At 32.5% G+C, this 15176-nt stretch overlaps 1 protein-coding gene across 3 annotated transcripts in view; it reads left to right on the top strand.

The window, feature by feature from the left end:
- Positions 1-114: 114 nt before the first annotated feature.
- Positions 115-15176, top strand: part of LOC133197195 (stromal interaction molecule 1-like) — a 29277-nt gene continuing 14215 nt past the window's right edge. For 2 of the 3 annotated variants that reach the window (XM_061333100.1, XM_061333099.1), the window contains exons 1-6: positions 116-459; positions 4671-4792; positions 6311-6428; positions 12602-12713; positions 14570-14685; positions 14966-15140. In XM_061333100.1, coding sequence (XP_061189084.1) covers positions 288-459; positions 4671-4792; positions 6311-6428; positions 12602-12713; positions 14570-14685; positions 14966-15140 — 815 coding nt within the window. In that variant the 5' untranslated portion in view covers positions 116-287. Of the gene's footprint in view, positions 460-4670; positions 4793-6310; positions 6429-12601; positions 12714-14569; positions 14686-14965; positions 15141-15176 lie in introns of all 3 variants that reach the window. The other variant, XM_061333098.1, reaches the window with a different exon arrangement.

The following is a 15176-nucleotide window of genomic DNA, read 5'->3' as shown; positions in this document are numbered from 1 at the left end:
TCTTTTTCAATGCAGTTCAAGTGCGAAGAAGGGTCCTTTTTCACATTTGATGACTTACTCCATAATAACTTTCAATGTTACTAACAAATCAGAGGAATCCCGAAAAATCAAAGATAGACAACTCTCGGTGACTTCCATTAGGTGACGAAAGAAGTGATGGCGAAGAAGGGATACTCTTGTTTTAAAGGGAACAGTTTATCTATGATGCCTTAACGGAACATTATGCGATATTGTTTATATATTTGGATTAATAATGAAATTTGGTTTCAAAATATCTTCTTGTCCACATGAAAACGGAGCGATATTTATATTGGCTTCTAAAAATGACAACTGTCTTGTATGCGACAGTGTGTGCGTTCGTTGCTTTTTCTGCACTCGGTAACTCCACCAATTTAACAAACAGAAGTGAACCACTCAAGTCCTTTGAGACGTACGGTTCGGACGGACAGTTTGTGATCGGTAAGAACGTTTGTAAGATGAATGTGTTCATTACTTGTTACCAGCTTGTAACCGTTACATGTTTTAGTGTAAATCCCATTAGTTTTATAACTTTTCCATTTCTAAAGGATGATTTGATGTACTCCTCATCAATTTCTTAAAGAAAAAAAAAAAAAACTGATTGTTTTAGTTAGACAGTGTATTGATTCTGATGAATATCTGATGTATGTATATATATAGAAGATGCAGTGATATGATCGTTATTGTTTTCATTTAGTAACACCAAAGTTTTTTCCATTGTAAACTAAAACTATATGTGATTATTGCATTTTCACACTAAAGAGAATCTAGTATAAGGCATGATGATCAAAATCATCAGCCTATTTTCACTTTTCCTTCCCATATTTTCACTTTCTATTACACAGCAACTGGTACTTCTGCTTTAAAGTTATAAATTTTAGGTAAAATTTATTAACTAAACAATGTTAACTCGCATAATTTTTCAATGTTACTGAAATATTTTTGAACATTCACCAATTATTTTATGATTAGTGTCATCAGAAGATTACACCAACTTTCCCCTATCCTTCCTGTGTTCACATAGAAAATGAAAACCAAAAGATACTTGTAAACTTTGACTGAATCACTTATATTTGATTAGAACACACATAAATAAGCTTTGATCAGAAAATATTGCAAACCATAAGTTTTGTGTAAGCTGTGAAAGATATTTTTGAGAAAGAATAAAACTATTTTCACATAAACAAATAAAATGCATTATTGTTTACATAATGGTTAGGTGGCATGCTGACATCTCCATTACTGAATTATGTATTTTGTAAATAATTTATATCTATATAAGTATACAAAATCATTTAAGTACTTTGTACATAGTCTGCATTTTATATCAGATTATGTAAGCCCTATAACTTGGGAGGAACCATTAAACCTGAGAGAGCTATAGAAATCAATCTGTGTTAAAATCAAAATCAAGACAAAGATAAGAGGATTGTTTTTATGGTTTGGTTCAAAATTTTGTCATGAATCTGTGGTTTGCCTGATATGCACAGACTGAGCCCCTGTAAAACCTGGGAACAGCTTTGATCACTTTGATGGCCTCACACTAGCAGACAACGTGGACAGATTTACAACTTGTTCATTACATGTTTACATTTCCAATTAATGCTACTTAACTGATGGCATTCATATACATAAATGTGATCAGATAATAGTATTGACAGCATCATATTTCCTGTTTTTTTTTAAATATTGTGCAAATTCAGACCCACGTGAACCTTGCATGTTTGCGTGTGCAGGTTGGTCCGTTCAGCACAATGTTTCTAAATCAGGGGCTTTGTTTCATATTGATTTGTTAGTAACTCTGATTCAGTTTATCGTATATCTTTTGCATTTTGTTGATATTTAAAGGTACATGTTAATTTCACAGCATTATCAGCAGATAAGAGGGTGGTCATGAATTTGCTTTGTTTTGGAGTAATTATTGTCTTGTGTTGTTTTGTGTTATTATTTGCTATGTCTAATTTGATAAAATCACATTTAGATAGTCCAACTACTGCTTGAAGACAGGTGCTCCTCAGAGAAATCAGCCAGTGCATATTTCTATAGGGTATCTTCTGTATTGTAGTTAACATATAATAATTATGGGAAAGAAATAAACTAGAAGGTATTAAAGTCATGGCATGGATTATCTAGGGTAATACATGTATTTATTTTCAGATAATTTTAATTGTCTTCTTCAAAATTCAATCATAGATTTCCACTGTTCATAATTTGAATAGTTATGTCAACCTCAGAGCTACAGTTTCTACTGAAGCAACAGCAAACTCCAGAAGTTATGTTAATGAAATAGAAACCTGAAATAGAAGAGTCAAGAAAAAAAATTGTACAGCAAAATTACGGGAAAAAGAGTGGTGTATAATTGATTTCTATAGAAATGATAAGAACTTGTTTAATCAGGGAGATTGAAAACTTGTATTTTAAAGAGTGTTCAGAACCCAGCTACATGCATGCTCATGTAGACATGAAATAATATTGTGAAGAGGAGCTATGGAAATTATGTCTTCTAGTGTTTGATTTTAATATTTATGAGGAAACTTTATTGCTTTGCTGAGTGTTTCAGTAAGATCTACATGGTTTAAATGTTGATACACAAGTAACCAAACAATGCCCTTCAATATTGGATTTTGTAGAGTACAGGTAGATATTGTTACCCGTATATTGGAATTTAGATGAAAGATGGCATATTGAGTTCAGAAAGCAATAAGCAATCACATTCTGGAAATGTAGAATTAATTGCTTTGTATGTATGAGGAAGTAAATTTCCTTTTCCGTACCATTTTCATGCTTTGTGTGCAAGTTAGAAATACATGCTTATAGGAATTGTAAAAAAAAAAAAAAAAACAACATGTTGTACATGTATTGTAGTTGATATAATATACAGTATTAATATTTACCTTATACAGGGTCAAAGGAGCTTAGGAAATTTTAAGGGGGAATGGTTTTTTCATTATTACAGTGTTCATTTAATTTAAACATATTTTTTTTTCCTCTTTGATATACATGTACTTCAAAGTGATTAAAATACTGGTATTGATTGGATTTATAAAGTCAAACTGCATAGAAGAGGTCCTTGATCTTTTCATAAGGTAAATGATGGGTGGTTGCTTCTGATGGGTATCAACTAAGGTGAATATATCAATTTATAGATATCTACATCTGTATGTCAAAAATCAAGTTGTATTGTTAGCAGTACCATGATGTACGGCAAACCTGCTCTTTAATACTAGGAAGAGTGACTGTATGTTTATATATTTTTCTAAGGGAAAAAAAACTCCTGAATCATATCCTGTACTTTGTTATTTTTTTCCCCTCTATTTTATATGTACGATACTCTGAATAATAACTTCTGTGTGACAGTGTGTGATTTTTTTTTTTATGTTGAATGTTTTTCTCAATAGTACATTGTAGTTACAATGCTCCAAATTATCATTAAGCTGAAAATTTCAAGTTTCATATTTCTCTTTTTCTAGGTAACTAAGTAAATGATAAAAAGTACATTGTATTGTAATTCATTCAGTAACTGTTTAATATTTATCTCATCTTGAATTCTTCAAATTACATTCCATAGGTTTTTTTGATTAGGGAATTTATTTTCCAGATCTATCATCTTTAATTACTGTAACATTGTAACATTCCTATTTCATGAATAAATATTTTGACATCATTATTTTGATTTTTCACCTCAGAGAATGCCACTAACAAATTGTACTACAGCTGTTCTATTTTATAATTCCTCTCAAGAGTGACAAACCACCTTAAAGCCTCATGAAACACCCTAGGTTCACCGACTAGACATGTTTACATAAGTCATTTGTTAGTTTACAAACTTCTCCATCAACCTGTCCTATAAGAGGCTCAGTCAGCTGATCAGCTGATCCTGTTGATTGCTTGATTGCAAATGTTGATCAGAGCAAAGTCTGTGGATGCTAATTAATATGTCAGATACAGAGATGTTATATAGCTCCCTAGGATTTAATGTTGATGAAAATAAATATATATAGTTAAAATAGGAAAATGAACTCACCAAGCATGTTATAATGTATCAGTTTAAAAGGGTAATTTGACTATGAGTCTGATCAGTCACTTGTCTTATCCATACATATACCATATATACATACTTTACTTAGATGCTTTATGTTGCAGTGATAGTATGAATTTACCTCAAGAATAAGAAATGTCTATGTCCTTGTAAGAGCCTACTCATGTAATATTTCCTTAAATTCAGTAACTATTGTAAGCCACTTTTAGATAGGTAATTATCTAATTATCAGAAAGAAGATTTAATAAACACCCAGGCATTTTCTAAATGTTGGTGGTGCTTTATTTTTTTTTTTTCATGTTGGCTGACATATTTTTAAAAAAAGTATTTTGAAATAGTATTCAAAAGGATTTTGAAGGATCATCATATACATGTATTTCGATGTATACAATAGGTAAGAGAAAAGTTTAGGTGGGTAACGAGGGCCAGGGATTCAACTACCGGGGTAAGGGGTGGAGGGGGGGGGGGTATACATGCAATGCATTTGCTATATGTTAACTTGCATGTAAATCTTTCTGGTTGTTTTATGTAGCATAATTTAGCAAGAAAATGTGCTACATAAAGCATGATTTTCACTGACATATCATAGTTTGTTGTTTATATTGTTTTTCAGTTTGCGATGAGAAAGACATTGTGTGCAAGCGAGACAACATTAGTCTGGAAGCTGTGTATGAAATTCACCGCCTCATAGACGATGACCAAAATGGCAATGTTGACCAGTCAGAAAGTGACGAGGTAAGTTCTAGCAGACCAGGAAAAGTCCTGCATCAATTCCCAAAAACATTCTGTTGACCAATCAAAATGCAATGAAGAAGGTTCGAGGAACCAATAGAAATCAAATAATTTCAAACTGATTTATCACACTCAAGCTGTGTTTGTTTTTCTGACCAAAGCCATTCTTATTCCATTAAAACTAATTTAATCCTTACTTGGTAGTTGATATCTCAAACATATAAAAGTCTCTGGGGCACTGGGTTGTTGACATAAAATGACCTACCTGTCAGATTGGTTTAAATATGGGTTTAGTTAAGGTGAATTTTTTTTTTTTGAATAAACAAAAGACCTCATTGTGGGACAAAGAAAGCTCTGAGCAGTACCCCCAGAGTATTGTGAAAGCATTTACCTGTACACTTCATATGTTAAATGTGATTCTTATCAGTAAACTTTAATTACACCAGCCCCAGGTCAGAATATACAGAGGTAGATCTCTAACATCTAAAGTACACAGCTTCATGAGGTGTTGGTTTTATGCAACACTGATATCTAGATATTGTACTAAGAATGCATGTAAAGAGAGACCTTGACCATTCTTTGTTTGGGTTGGAGGATATAAATCTCACTTTGAGACATATACTTGGCTTGACCAGTCATCGCTTTCAGCCCTGTTTTTTTTTCTCCATTCGTTGTTCCTTATTGCCTACATTATGAGATTAATCTATCTAAGCATTGGCTCCTATGCATCAGATCAGACAAAGTGCCAAAACATATATTACATTTACTGGCATTTTATTAACACATGTTTCCACTATAATCGGTGCATATACTGTGACTATAAATCTACTGGACAAAGATGTATATAAATTACACACAAGATAGAGAATTCTGTAGAAACTCAGTCATGTAAGTGAATAAACAACTAATGATTCAGCAGTTAGTTACACTGTATGTGTTGCGAGCTTTGATTAATATTTTTGGTGTTGAATATTTGTCACACTTTGAACATTAGATGAGACAAAGTTGTAGAACTTCCTGTGTGTCAAAACAGCTTGTTTACAAAGTCCAGGTAGGAAATGACACAGCTGTACTGACCAGAAACACACATAAACTAAGACCAGGTGCCACAAAAGTGACATGGAGCACTTTACCTGGTGACTTATGGTAGATGAACCTCTATATGGAGTATTTTGTATTTCACAGCTGCATGATAGAACATAATTACAGTGAAACTCTAGTGTCACATTTGTTTATTGTAAGAAGTATTCGTTCTAATATCATGGGTTTTCAATGAAGTAAGATGTCATTCATGTCATTTTATTTTATATGACTTTGCTTCATCTGTTATGCAAGAACATTACATTTCCATCTGTATTTTACACAGCTGTCATGTAATTTTTATTGCAAACATACAAAGTTATTGATAGAAATTTTCCTTTTGTTTTATCCTTTTCACAATGATTTTTCTACAATAAAAAGTTGTATACATGTACTAGGATTAGTATTTTATTCAAGTAAAGTATTGATTGTTATTTTCAGTTTATGAGAGATGAACTTCAGTACAAAGATGGGTCAAATGAAAGATTGTCGATTTTCCATGGCAACGATAAGTTGATAAGTGTGGAGGATTTGTGGCATGCGTGGAAGAAATCACAAGGTACGCAAAATGGTGACAGCTGGGATGGGTTGGACAGCAGATTAAGAAGGAAGTAGTGCTGATAGGGCATATGTTCAGTACTGATGTTGTGTAGCTATAGAGGGAGCATGTACAGTACTGATAATGTTAATAACTTAGGAAGCATACTCAGTATTGATGTGTAGCTATTGAAAGCATGTTCAGTACTGACACTGGGCGATCACGTAGGGAGTATATTCATGCTGTACTAATACTTCATGTACAGTACTGATAATGTTAATAACTTAGCAAGTATGCTCAGTATCAATGTGTAGCTATTGAAAGCATGCTCAGTATCAATGTGTAGCTATTGAAAGCATGCTCAGTATCAATGTGTAGCTATTGAAAGCATGCTCAGTACTGACACTGGGTGATCATGTAGGGAGTATATTCATGCTGTACTAATACTTCATGTACAGTACTGATAATGTTAATAACTTAGCAAGCATGCTCAGTATCAATGTGTAGCTATTGAAAGCATGCTCAGTATCAATGTGTAGCTATTGAAAGCATGCTCAGTATCAATGTGTAGCTATTGAAAGCATGCTCAGTACTGACACTGGGCGATCACGTAGGGAGTATATTCATGCCGTACTAATACTACATGTTCAGTACTGTTACTGTGTAATAAATTAGGGAACACACTAAATTACTCATTGCTGATTCTGCAAAATGGACGAAAATGTTCAGAGCTGATACTGTGCAACTAGAGATATGGTATGTGTACAGTTCACATATTTAGTACTAATGCTATGTAACTATATATGGACACGTGTACAGTACTGATACTGTGTTACTAGAAGCACATATTTAGTACTGATATTGTGTATCAAGGGGTATATGTACAGTACTGATACTAGAATATGCTCAAATAAAGGGCTCACATTCAGTACTGATAGTGTGTAACTATATACAGCACTAATGCATGTACTGGGTAATACACAGTTAAGGCACATGTAAAGAGCTGATATTTTGTAGCTAGGGGGAAAGAGCTGATATTTTGTAGCTAGGGGGCACATAACATGATGTAAAGCACTGATATAGAGTATGTTTAAAAGTATGTATGTTGTTTGCACTGGACAGCTCAGAGGAATCGACCAATGGGAATAAGCAATTTGAATACTGCTATCTTTTGTTTGTTTTCCTTTTAACTTGGAATGTAGATAATGTAAATGAGAAAATTTTCTCATTTAAAACCATTCTTTAGAGGTGCTTGGACACAGATTTGAAGTTAATATTTTCTCAAATTTTCGGTATAATATCATGACTTATATGTTTTTAGCTCACCTGAGCCAAAGGCTCAAGTGAGCTTTTCTGATTGAAATTTGTCCGTTGTCTGTCGTCGTTGTCGTCGTCGTCGTAAACTTTTCACATTTTCATCTTCTTCTCAAGAACCACTGGGCCAAAGGCTCAAGTGAGCTTTTCTGATTGAAATTTGCCCGTTGTCTGTCGTCGTTGTCGTAGTCGTCGTAAACTTTTCACATTTTCATCTTCTTCTCAAGAACCACTGGGCCAATTTCAACCAAACTTGCCACAAAGTATTCTTGGGTAAAGGGGAATCAAGTTTGTTCAAATGAAGGGCCACGCCTTCTTCAAAGGGGAGATAATTATGAATTCATGAAAAATTAATGGCGTCATTTAAAAATCTTCTTCTCAAAAACCACTGTGCTTGAAAATATGAAACTTATATGGAAGCATCCTCAGGTAGTGTAGATTCAAGTTTGTTCAAATCATGACCCCCGGGGGTAGGGTGGGGCCACAATGAGCTATCAAAGTTTTACATAGGAATATATAGGAAAAATCTTTAAAAATCCTCTTCTCAAGAACAGCAAAGCCATGATGGGTCATATTTATATGGAAGCATCCTCAGGTAGTGTAGATTCAAGTTTGTTCAAATCATGACCCCCGGGGGTAGGGTGGGGCCACAATGGGGCATCAAAGTTTTACATAGGAATACATAGGAAAAATCTTTAAAAATCATCTTCTCAAGAACAGCAAAGCCGTGATTGGTCATATTTTTATGGAAGCATCCTCAGGTAGTGTAGATTCATGTTTGTTCAAATCATGACCCCCAGGGGTAGAGTGGGGCCACAATGGGTGATCAAAGTTTTACATAGGAATATATAGGGAACATCTTTAAAAATCTTCTTCTCAAGAACAGCAAAGCCATTAGTCATATTTAAATGGAAGCATCATCAGGTAATGTAGATTCAAATTTGTACAAATCATGATCCCCTGGAGAATAGAGGGGCCATAACAGGGGATCATACAAAGGAATATAAAAGATATATCAATCAAAATTTTCTTCTTAAGAACAGCAAAGCCATTATTTGTCATATTAATTCAAAAGCATCCCTATGAAGTTTAGATTCAAGTTAGTTAAATACCCCCCCTCCCCCCCCCCCCCCCCCCCCCCCCCCCCCCCCCGAACCAGTTTTATATTTAAACTTTTCAAGACTGAACTGATTTCTGCTTTTTTCCTAGCCAGAGTGCTCAGGTGAGCGATGTGGCCCCATGGCATCTTGTATAGCATTTCACATGGAAATAAAATAAAAAAACTTATTTTATCTGGAAATTATTGAAACTACAAAGTTCGGGATGCATTTGATTGACACATCTATGCACTTTCACAAAGTAAACTTTATCCTTAATACTTAAGAAAAGTAGAAATTTTGTTGTGCATTATTGAAAGATATTAAACTATAATCCAGAAAATAAAGAGTAGAAATGTAAGAAAGCAAAACCAACTCACCAGTATTGTCAGTCCGTGCTCAGTGATGTGTGCAGAGTTTAACAAATTGAACGCACCCATCAACAAATGTTGAATTTGTTAAACTCTGCACACATCACTGAGCATGGACTGACAATACTGGTGAGTTGGTTTTGCTTTCTTACATTTCTACTCTGAATTTTATTTCATTAATACACAACAAACATTTTACTTTTCTTAAGTATTAAGGATAAAGTTTGCTTTATGAAAGTGCTAGGATGTATCAATCAAACGCGTCCCGACATTTGTAGTTTCAATAATTTCCAGATAAAAGAAGTTTTTTATTTTATTTCCGTTTGAAATGCTATGGCAACATATAAGTCATGATATTATACTGAAAACTTGAGAAAATATTAAAATAAATCTGTGTCCAAGCACCTTTAATAGGGTAGGCTAGATATAAGGGGTTATTTTGAGATGCCTTTGTATTTTATTAAGCCATTCTTTAATTGGGTAGACTAGATATAGGGGGTTATTTTGAGATGCCAATGTATTTTATTAAGCCATTTTTAATTGGATTGACTGTATAAAGGAGGTTATTTTGAAATGTTGATGAGGTGTGGTACAGAGAAACTGATAAGGCGTAGATAATATGAGAAAAATACTTTGTTGCATATTAAAGAAAATTACTTCCAAGGTTTACATTTTCGCCTCCACAGTAGAAAACTTGATAATTGAAAGCTGTAACTTAGGTTACCACATGAAATGAATCAAATCAATTTGGCAGTATATTTTAGAGTTGACATTAAGATGCAGATCACGATTTCATAAATATTGCTAACTAGTGGTTTTAGGAGGAAGGTTAGCTGGGAATGAATTTTGCACTTACATTCACAAATGTATTCCTTACTACAAAATGTATGTTTTTTCTTTCGCATAGCACAGATTTTATGAAAAAGTCAAATGGGGATTACTGTAAACCTGAAAATCTATGCTTGGGTGGAGGGTAATTAATACTAAGTACAAGATAAGAAAGCTATCATGTAAGTATCACCCTGCATACCAACACCTTTAAAAAATTTTTATTCAGTTTTAATAATATTAGGTATGTAGACACTTAGAGGGTAATACAGAAGTATATGGGGTCCTTGAAAAAATGCATATTTGGGGCGAGGCATAAGTCATGCCCAATTTGCATTTTTGTTCAAGGACCCCATATATTTCCGTATTACTCCTCTAAGTGTCTACATAAGGAATTTATCCTGTTGAAGAATTTTTAATAAAGTTCATTTTCTCTGAGTTGAGCAAATCGTTCCGATGCAATTGTTTACATTGTGACATTTTTTGATGTTTGTGTGACATCAATGCGTGTTCAAATGAAAACAACATATTGAATATGACCTGGACAGTAGGGCAAATGGAGGGGGTATATTGATTTGATATGTGGTGGATAGGTCACATTGAGGAGGCACATTAACAATATAATGACGGTAGGCAGCATAATATGGTTTAATACAGTATTCTCGAGACCAATGAAATTTCAAGATTTTTATCAGAGGCAGGATAATACGTAATTCCAGTATCACAGAATTAATAAACCCACACAGGCGTGTGTTCTTGCTCCTAATTTCGTGTAAATATCCACATTTACAGTATCCTTTCTTTGTGAAACTTCATTTTTTGCACTTTCCAGTTTGAAATGAGTTATTGCCCAATTCAAAGACTTTTTATATAATAGATATTTATATTCACTGTAGATTTTCTCTTTTATTTCTATGAAAACCACTTTTTTCATCAATCAGTAAATGCCAGTTGGAACTGCTTTTTCAAGCCATCTTTATAGTGCTCTTATGCATTGTGTGCCTCGCAATTGATTATTCATACATAAATATATGTAAACAATAAAATGTCTTTCTTTTTTTGTTAGTACACAGGTTATGTAATTCTTTTTGCAACTGTTACAGCTGCAACATTAATTCCTATACTTACAAACAAAGAAAGCATTATTTTCTTGTTTAAATAAACCATGAATACTGTTAGTATTTTTTGTGTTGTAAATTTTTTGCAATTCTAATTTTGTTGTAAAATAGCAAAAACTAGAAAATTGTGAAAATATAATGCAGTTGTAAAGTACTCAGTGAAAAACAATTTTTTTTAATAATAGTGATACTCTACCATGAGTTATACATTTGTACTAAAATATATATTGTTTTGTTTGAAGTGCTCCAGCATATTGCATTAAATATCAGATTGACAAATAAATATAGATAAATAGATAGGCAAAGAATTTTGATGCTATAACTGTTATGATAATTGGCTTTGTCTTTATTTAAACCAATTTTTTTTTCTTAAGATATTCAATGACATTGCTAAATTTGAACTATTCAGCATGTATCAGGTATTTCATTGCCTATTTAAAAAAATTCATTAATATATTAGTGATTCCTCATTGGGACATAAATATACATATGTCCTTGGAAGCAGAATATATCTATAGTGTACTTAACTTGAAACTTCAAAATACGACTAGATTTCAGTCTGTGAGATCAACTTTTATGTCTTTAATGCATCAGTTTTTAAAAGAAATAAAGTAATATATGGATTTTGTCTAGGTGGAAATAGAATTATAAAAAATTGATTTTGTGAAGCTGAATGTGCACTTTCATCATAGTTTTAATCTCTAAAGAGCATTTTTCTTGGTGCACTCTGAAAATGTGTTTTTTCACAGATCACATTTTTTAAATACTTTGTGACCAAAGTGTGATATTATTACCAATAATCTTGTGAATGACGTGAGAGAGAAAAGTGTCAGTCAAAAGACAAACTAGTGATGATATATGTATGAGAATCAATAAATTTCAGAATCTGGGCAATTTTCATGGATTGGAAACATCATTTGATCTATCCAAGTGACATTATGCATCAATATTGCAACAACAAAAAATTTTTTAGAAGAAAATATCAGATTTTCTAGATTGCTTGAGAAGTGTTGATTTATTGATAACTTGACACATAGCAAAGATAAATTCTCAAAAATATATATTCACCCTAGGTATATCTCATCAATTATTTATATATGCACACTCTTTTCAAATGACTTTATTGAACTAAAAAAAGTAGAACTTTTTTGAGTTATGAATCATAAATATCTTTGTGGGGGGAAAAACACTTGTTTACAATTAAGCAACATAACATCTTATAAATCCATACTGAAATATATATCTGTAGACATTCTGTAAATTTGTATCTTTAATGTGGAAGTTGAACAATTAAATGAAATGAAATTATGATGACATGGATGCATGTAGTCATCTGTTTTCATTACTTTGAGTATATATTTGTTGGAGAATTCCGAAGAAGGAAGATAACTCCTGAAAAATATGTGTGAAATCTAAAGCTTTTGGTCTTGGCACTTACATTACATCTGATGATTTATTTTTGACAGTTTACAACTGGACTATAGAGGAGGTCACTGAATGGCTGTCAAAACATGTGGAACTTGGTCAATATGTGTCCACGTTCCAGCAGGCCAAGATCGATGGCACAATGTTACCAAGGTAACCACTAATGCGAGAAAGTTTTCAGTTACTGACATGTTTTTATCTTAATCTGTTGTGAAGATTGAAGTACTGCAAAATTAAAGTCAACAATAATATTTCTAGTTCAGGATGTGGATTGTATTACATACATATATTAATTAGTGTAGATTTAGAAAATTTGGCCCATCAAAAAAAATCAGGAGCATATTAAAATACTAGTAATAAAAGTTTCTTCAGGAAAACAGTTTTTAGTATTAAATACAGTTTTATTTTGGTAGAGTATTAATTACTTGGACCCATGGCAAAAGTCGGTAGGTAGGTTTGTGACCCAGTCAATCTATTTATAATATGTACCATGGTACCTTGTGATTTTGCTGCCCCAGTGCATGGTGAAGTGTTTTGTTTTTAAGTTGCAGACTATCCTTCTAGTATTATGTTTCATGCATCAATGCAATACTAAAAACGTACTATTAGTTGCCATCTCAAAGTCATCTTTTTTTTTGCCCAGCAGTGAATTCACTCTAAATATCACTGAAAATGTTTATAAATTCAAATACATGTACATTGTAATAGTGTACTTCATGTGTCATGTCCATGTTATTTTTGTACAGTAGATTATGAGATGGGTTTACCTGTATATTTTCTAGGGAAATCTAATAAATCTGAAATATTATTTTTTCTAAATATGATTGTGTGTAGAAAAATGATAGATATCAATGGTTTATAAAATTTTTAATTTTTTATATGCATGTATTTGGTGATTCAGTTAAGAAAAAGATATATGTTGGTGGGCTAAGTACCAGTAGTATATTGTCTTTCTAGTGTTACAGTAATACTTAAGTTATGGATAAATTTATTCCAGCAGTCTTTGGTATATGTGGTAAATATAGGACAGAGAAAAAAAAAGGTGTGGTTTGCTGTCATTTTTTTGTGAAGAGTCAAAAATATTAAATGTAGCTAATACTGAGATAATTTGTACTTAGTTTCTAAGATGACAATTATTGATTTAAAGCATTCACAAAGTTCTTTAGTTTTGACTTATTTATCATTTTAGAAAATGTTCCGCTGTGGAAAATAACAAGCATTAGCAAGCCTATGTTTTATGAGTACACATGTATCCAATTCTGTATCTGTTAATAGTTCTAAAAACAGATTGTCTTATTTAAGCCAATGCTTTGTTTTCTGAAGCAAAATATACTTCAAAATTTGATATTTTAAAATTGATGAAAAATGAACCCCAAATATTGAGGAACTTTGTAAATAATTGACTTTTACTGTATGCCATCACTTAAATTGTTTTAAAACAGGTTTATTCAGTATTCACTGATGTTTGTTATTGAACTAGTGCATTATTCTGAATGTCACCTGAAAAAGAAACCAAAAAAGGAGCATTAGACTTGCTTGTTCTTTGATTTCTTTCAACATAACAATTTGCTTGTCCTTTTATAAGAAGTCAAATGTACTTTTTCCCCCAGATAAGTTTGAAGGACAGAAGAATTTCTGATACTGAAGCTTTTCATAAAAATTTGTGAACTTAAAAATTGTCATTCTGAGTTATATTTGAAGTTAAGGCCTGATTAATGTAGTTTGGAGTTCCTGAACCTTAGTGAAAGGAGAGAAAATTCAAAAATTCATTTAAATTTTTGGAAAAAATATTTGTCATTTATGAAAGGAAAATGAAGTTTGTTTGGTATATGACTATTTACCACGTTACATGTAATTGGTTATTTTTATCAAGGAAGTTTGTTGTGAAGAAAACTTCTTGTGGCTGCAGAAAAAATCCACTCAAGGACCATTGACACATACTTACTTAATGATGTTGCTTCCAGTGCTAAAAACCAGAAGAATTATTTACATTTTTATAATTTTTTCAGCATTGCCATTCAGAATAACAACTTCACAAAGAATGTCCTGAAAATTAAGAATGCCATTCACCGGCAGAAGATCTCGGTGAAGGCCATGGATCTCATTTTGTTTGGTCCCCCTAAAGGTTAGGGTACCAACTTAGATGGGTTTTTTTTTTTAAGTAAAAAGTACAGTTTACATCAACAGTGTATACTGGTACTAACTTGAGTATTTAAAATGTCAGTTTTCTTGTATCTAGTATTCTTTTTATGTGTTCTTGATAGATAGAATTTTAAAAAAAATGTTGAAAATAAAACAATTTTTTTATAAATAGAAAACTTGGATAAAATTCTGTTGAATTGAATTCTTTGTACATTGTTCTGTATATTTTCTGTGTTAATTAGGAAAGTTTATGTCTCTTACAGAGAAGCATAACTTTGTGAAGGACCTGATACTAATGACCTCCCTTGTAACTGCCCTCGTGGGGTGTGGCATTGCCTACACATTCCACAAATCCTCCAAAGTTCAGATGAAGAAGGTCATGGAAGAGATGGAAAATTTACAAAAAGCAGAAGACTCTCTGATGGAACTTCAGGAAAAGTAGGTCATAAACATAAATATCAGAACATTTTTTTC

Source organism: Saccostrea echinata, unplaced genomic scaffold (genome assembly GCF_033153115.1).
Source record: "Saccostrea echinata isolate AGI-Se365-2 ecotype Australia unplaced genomic scaffold, CSIRO_AGI_Sech_v1 ptg000030l, whole genome shotgun sequence".
Taxonomy (NCBI): domain Eukaryota; kingdom Metazoa; phylum Mollusca; class Bivalvia; order Ostreida; family Ostreidae; genus Saccostrea; species Saccostrea echinata.
The sequence above is the reverse complement of the archived record's forward strand: the minus strand, read 5'-3'. Positions and strand labels throughout refer to the sequence as shown.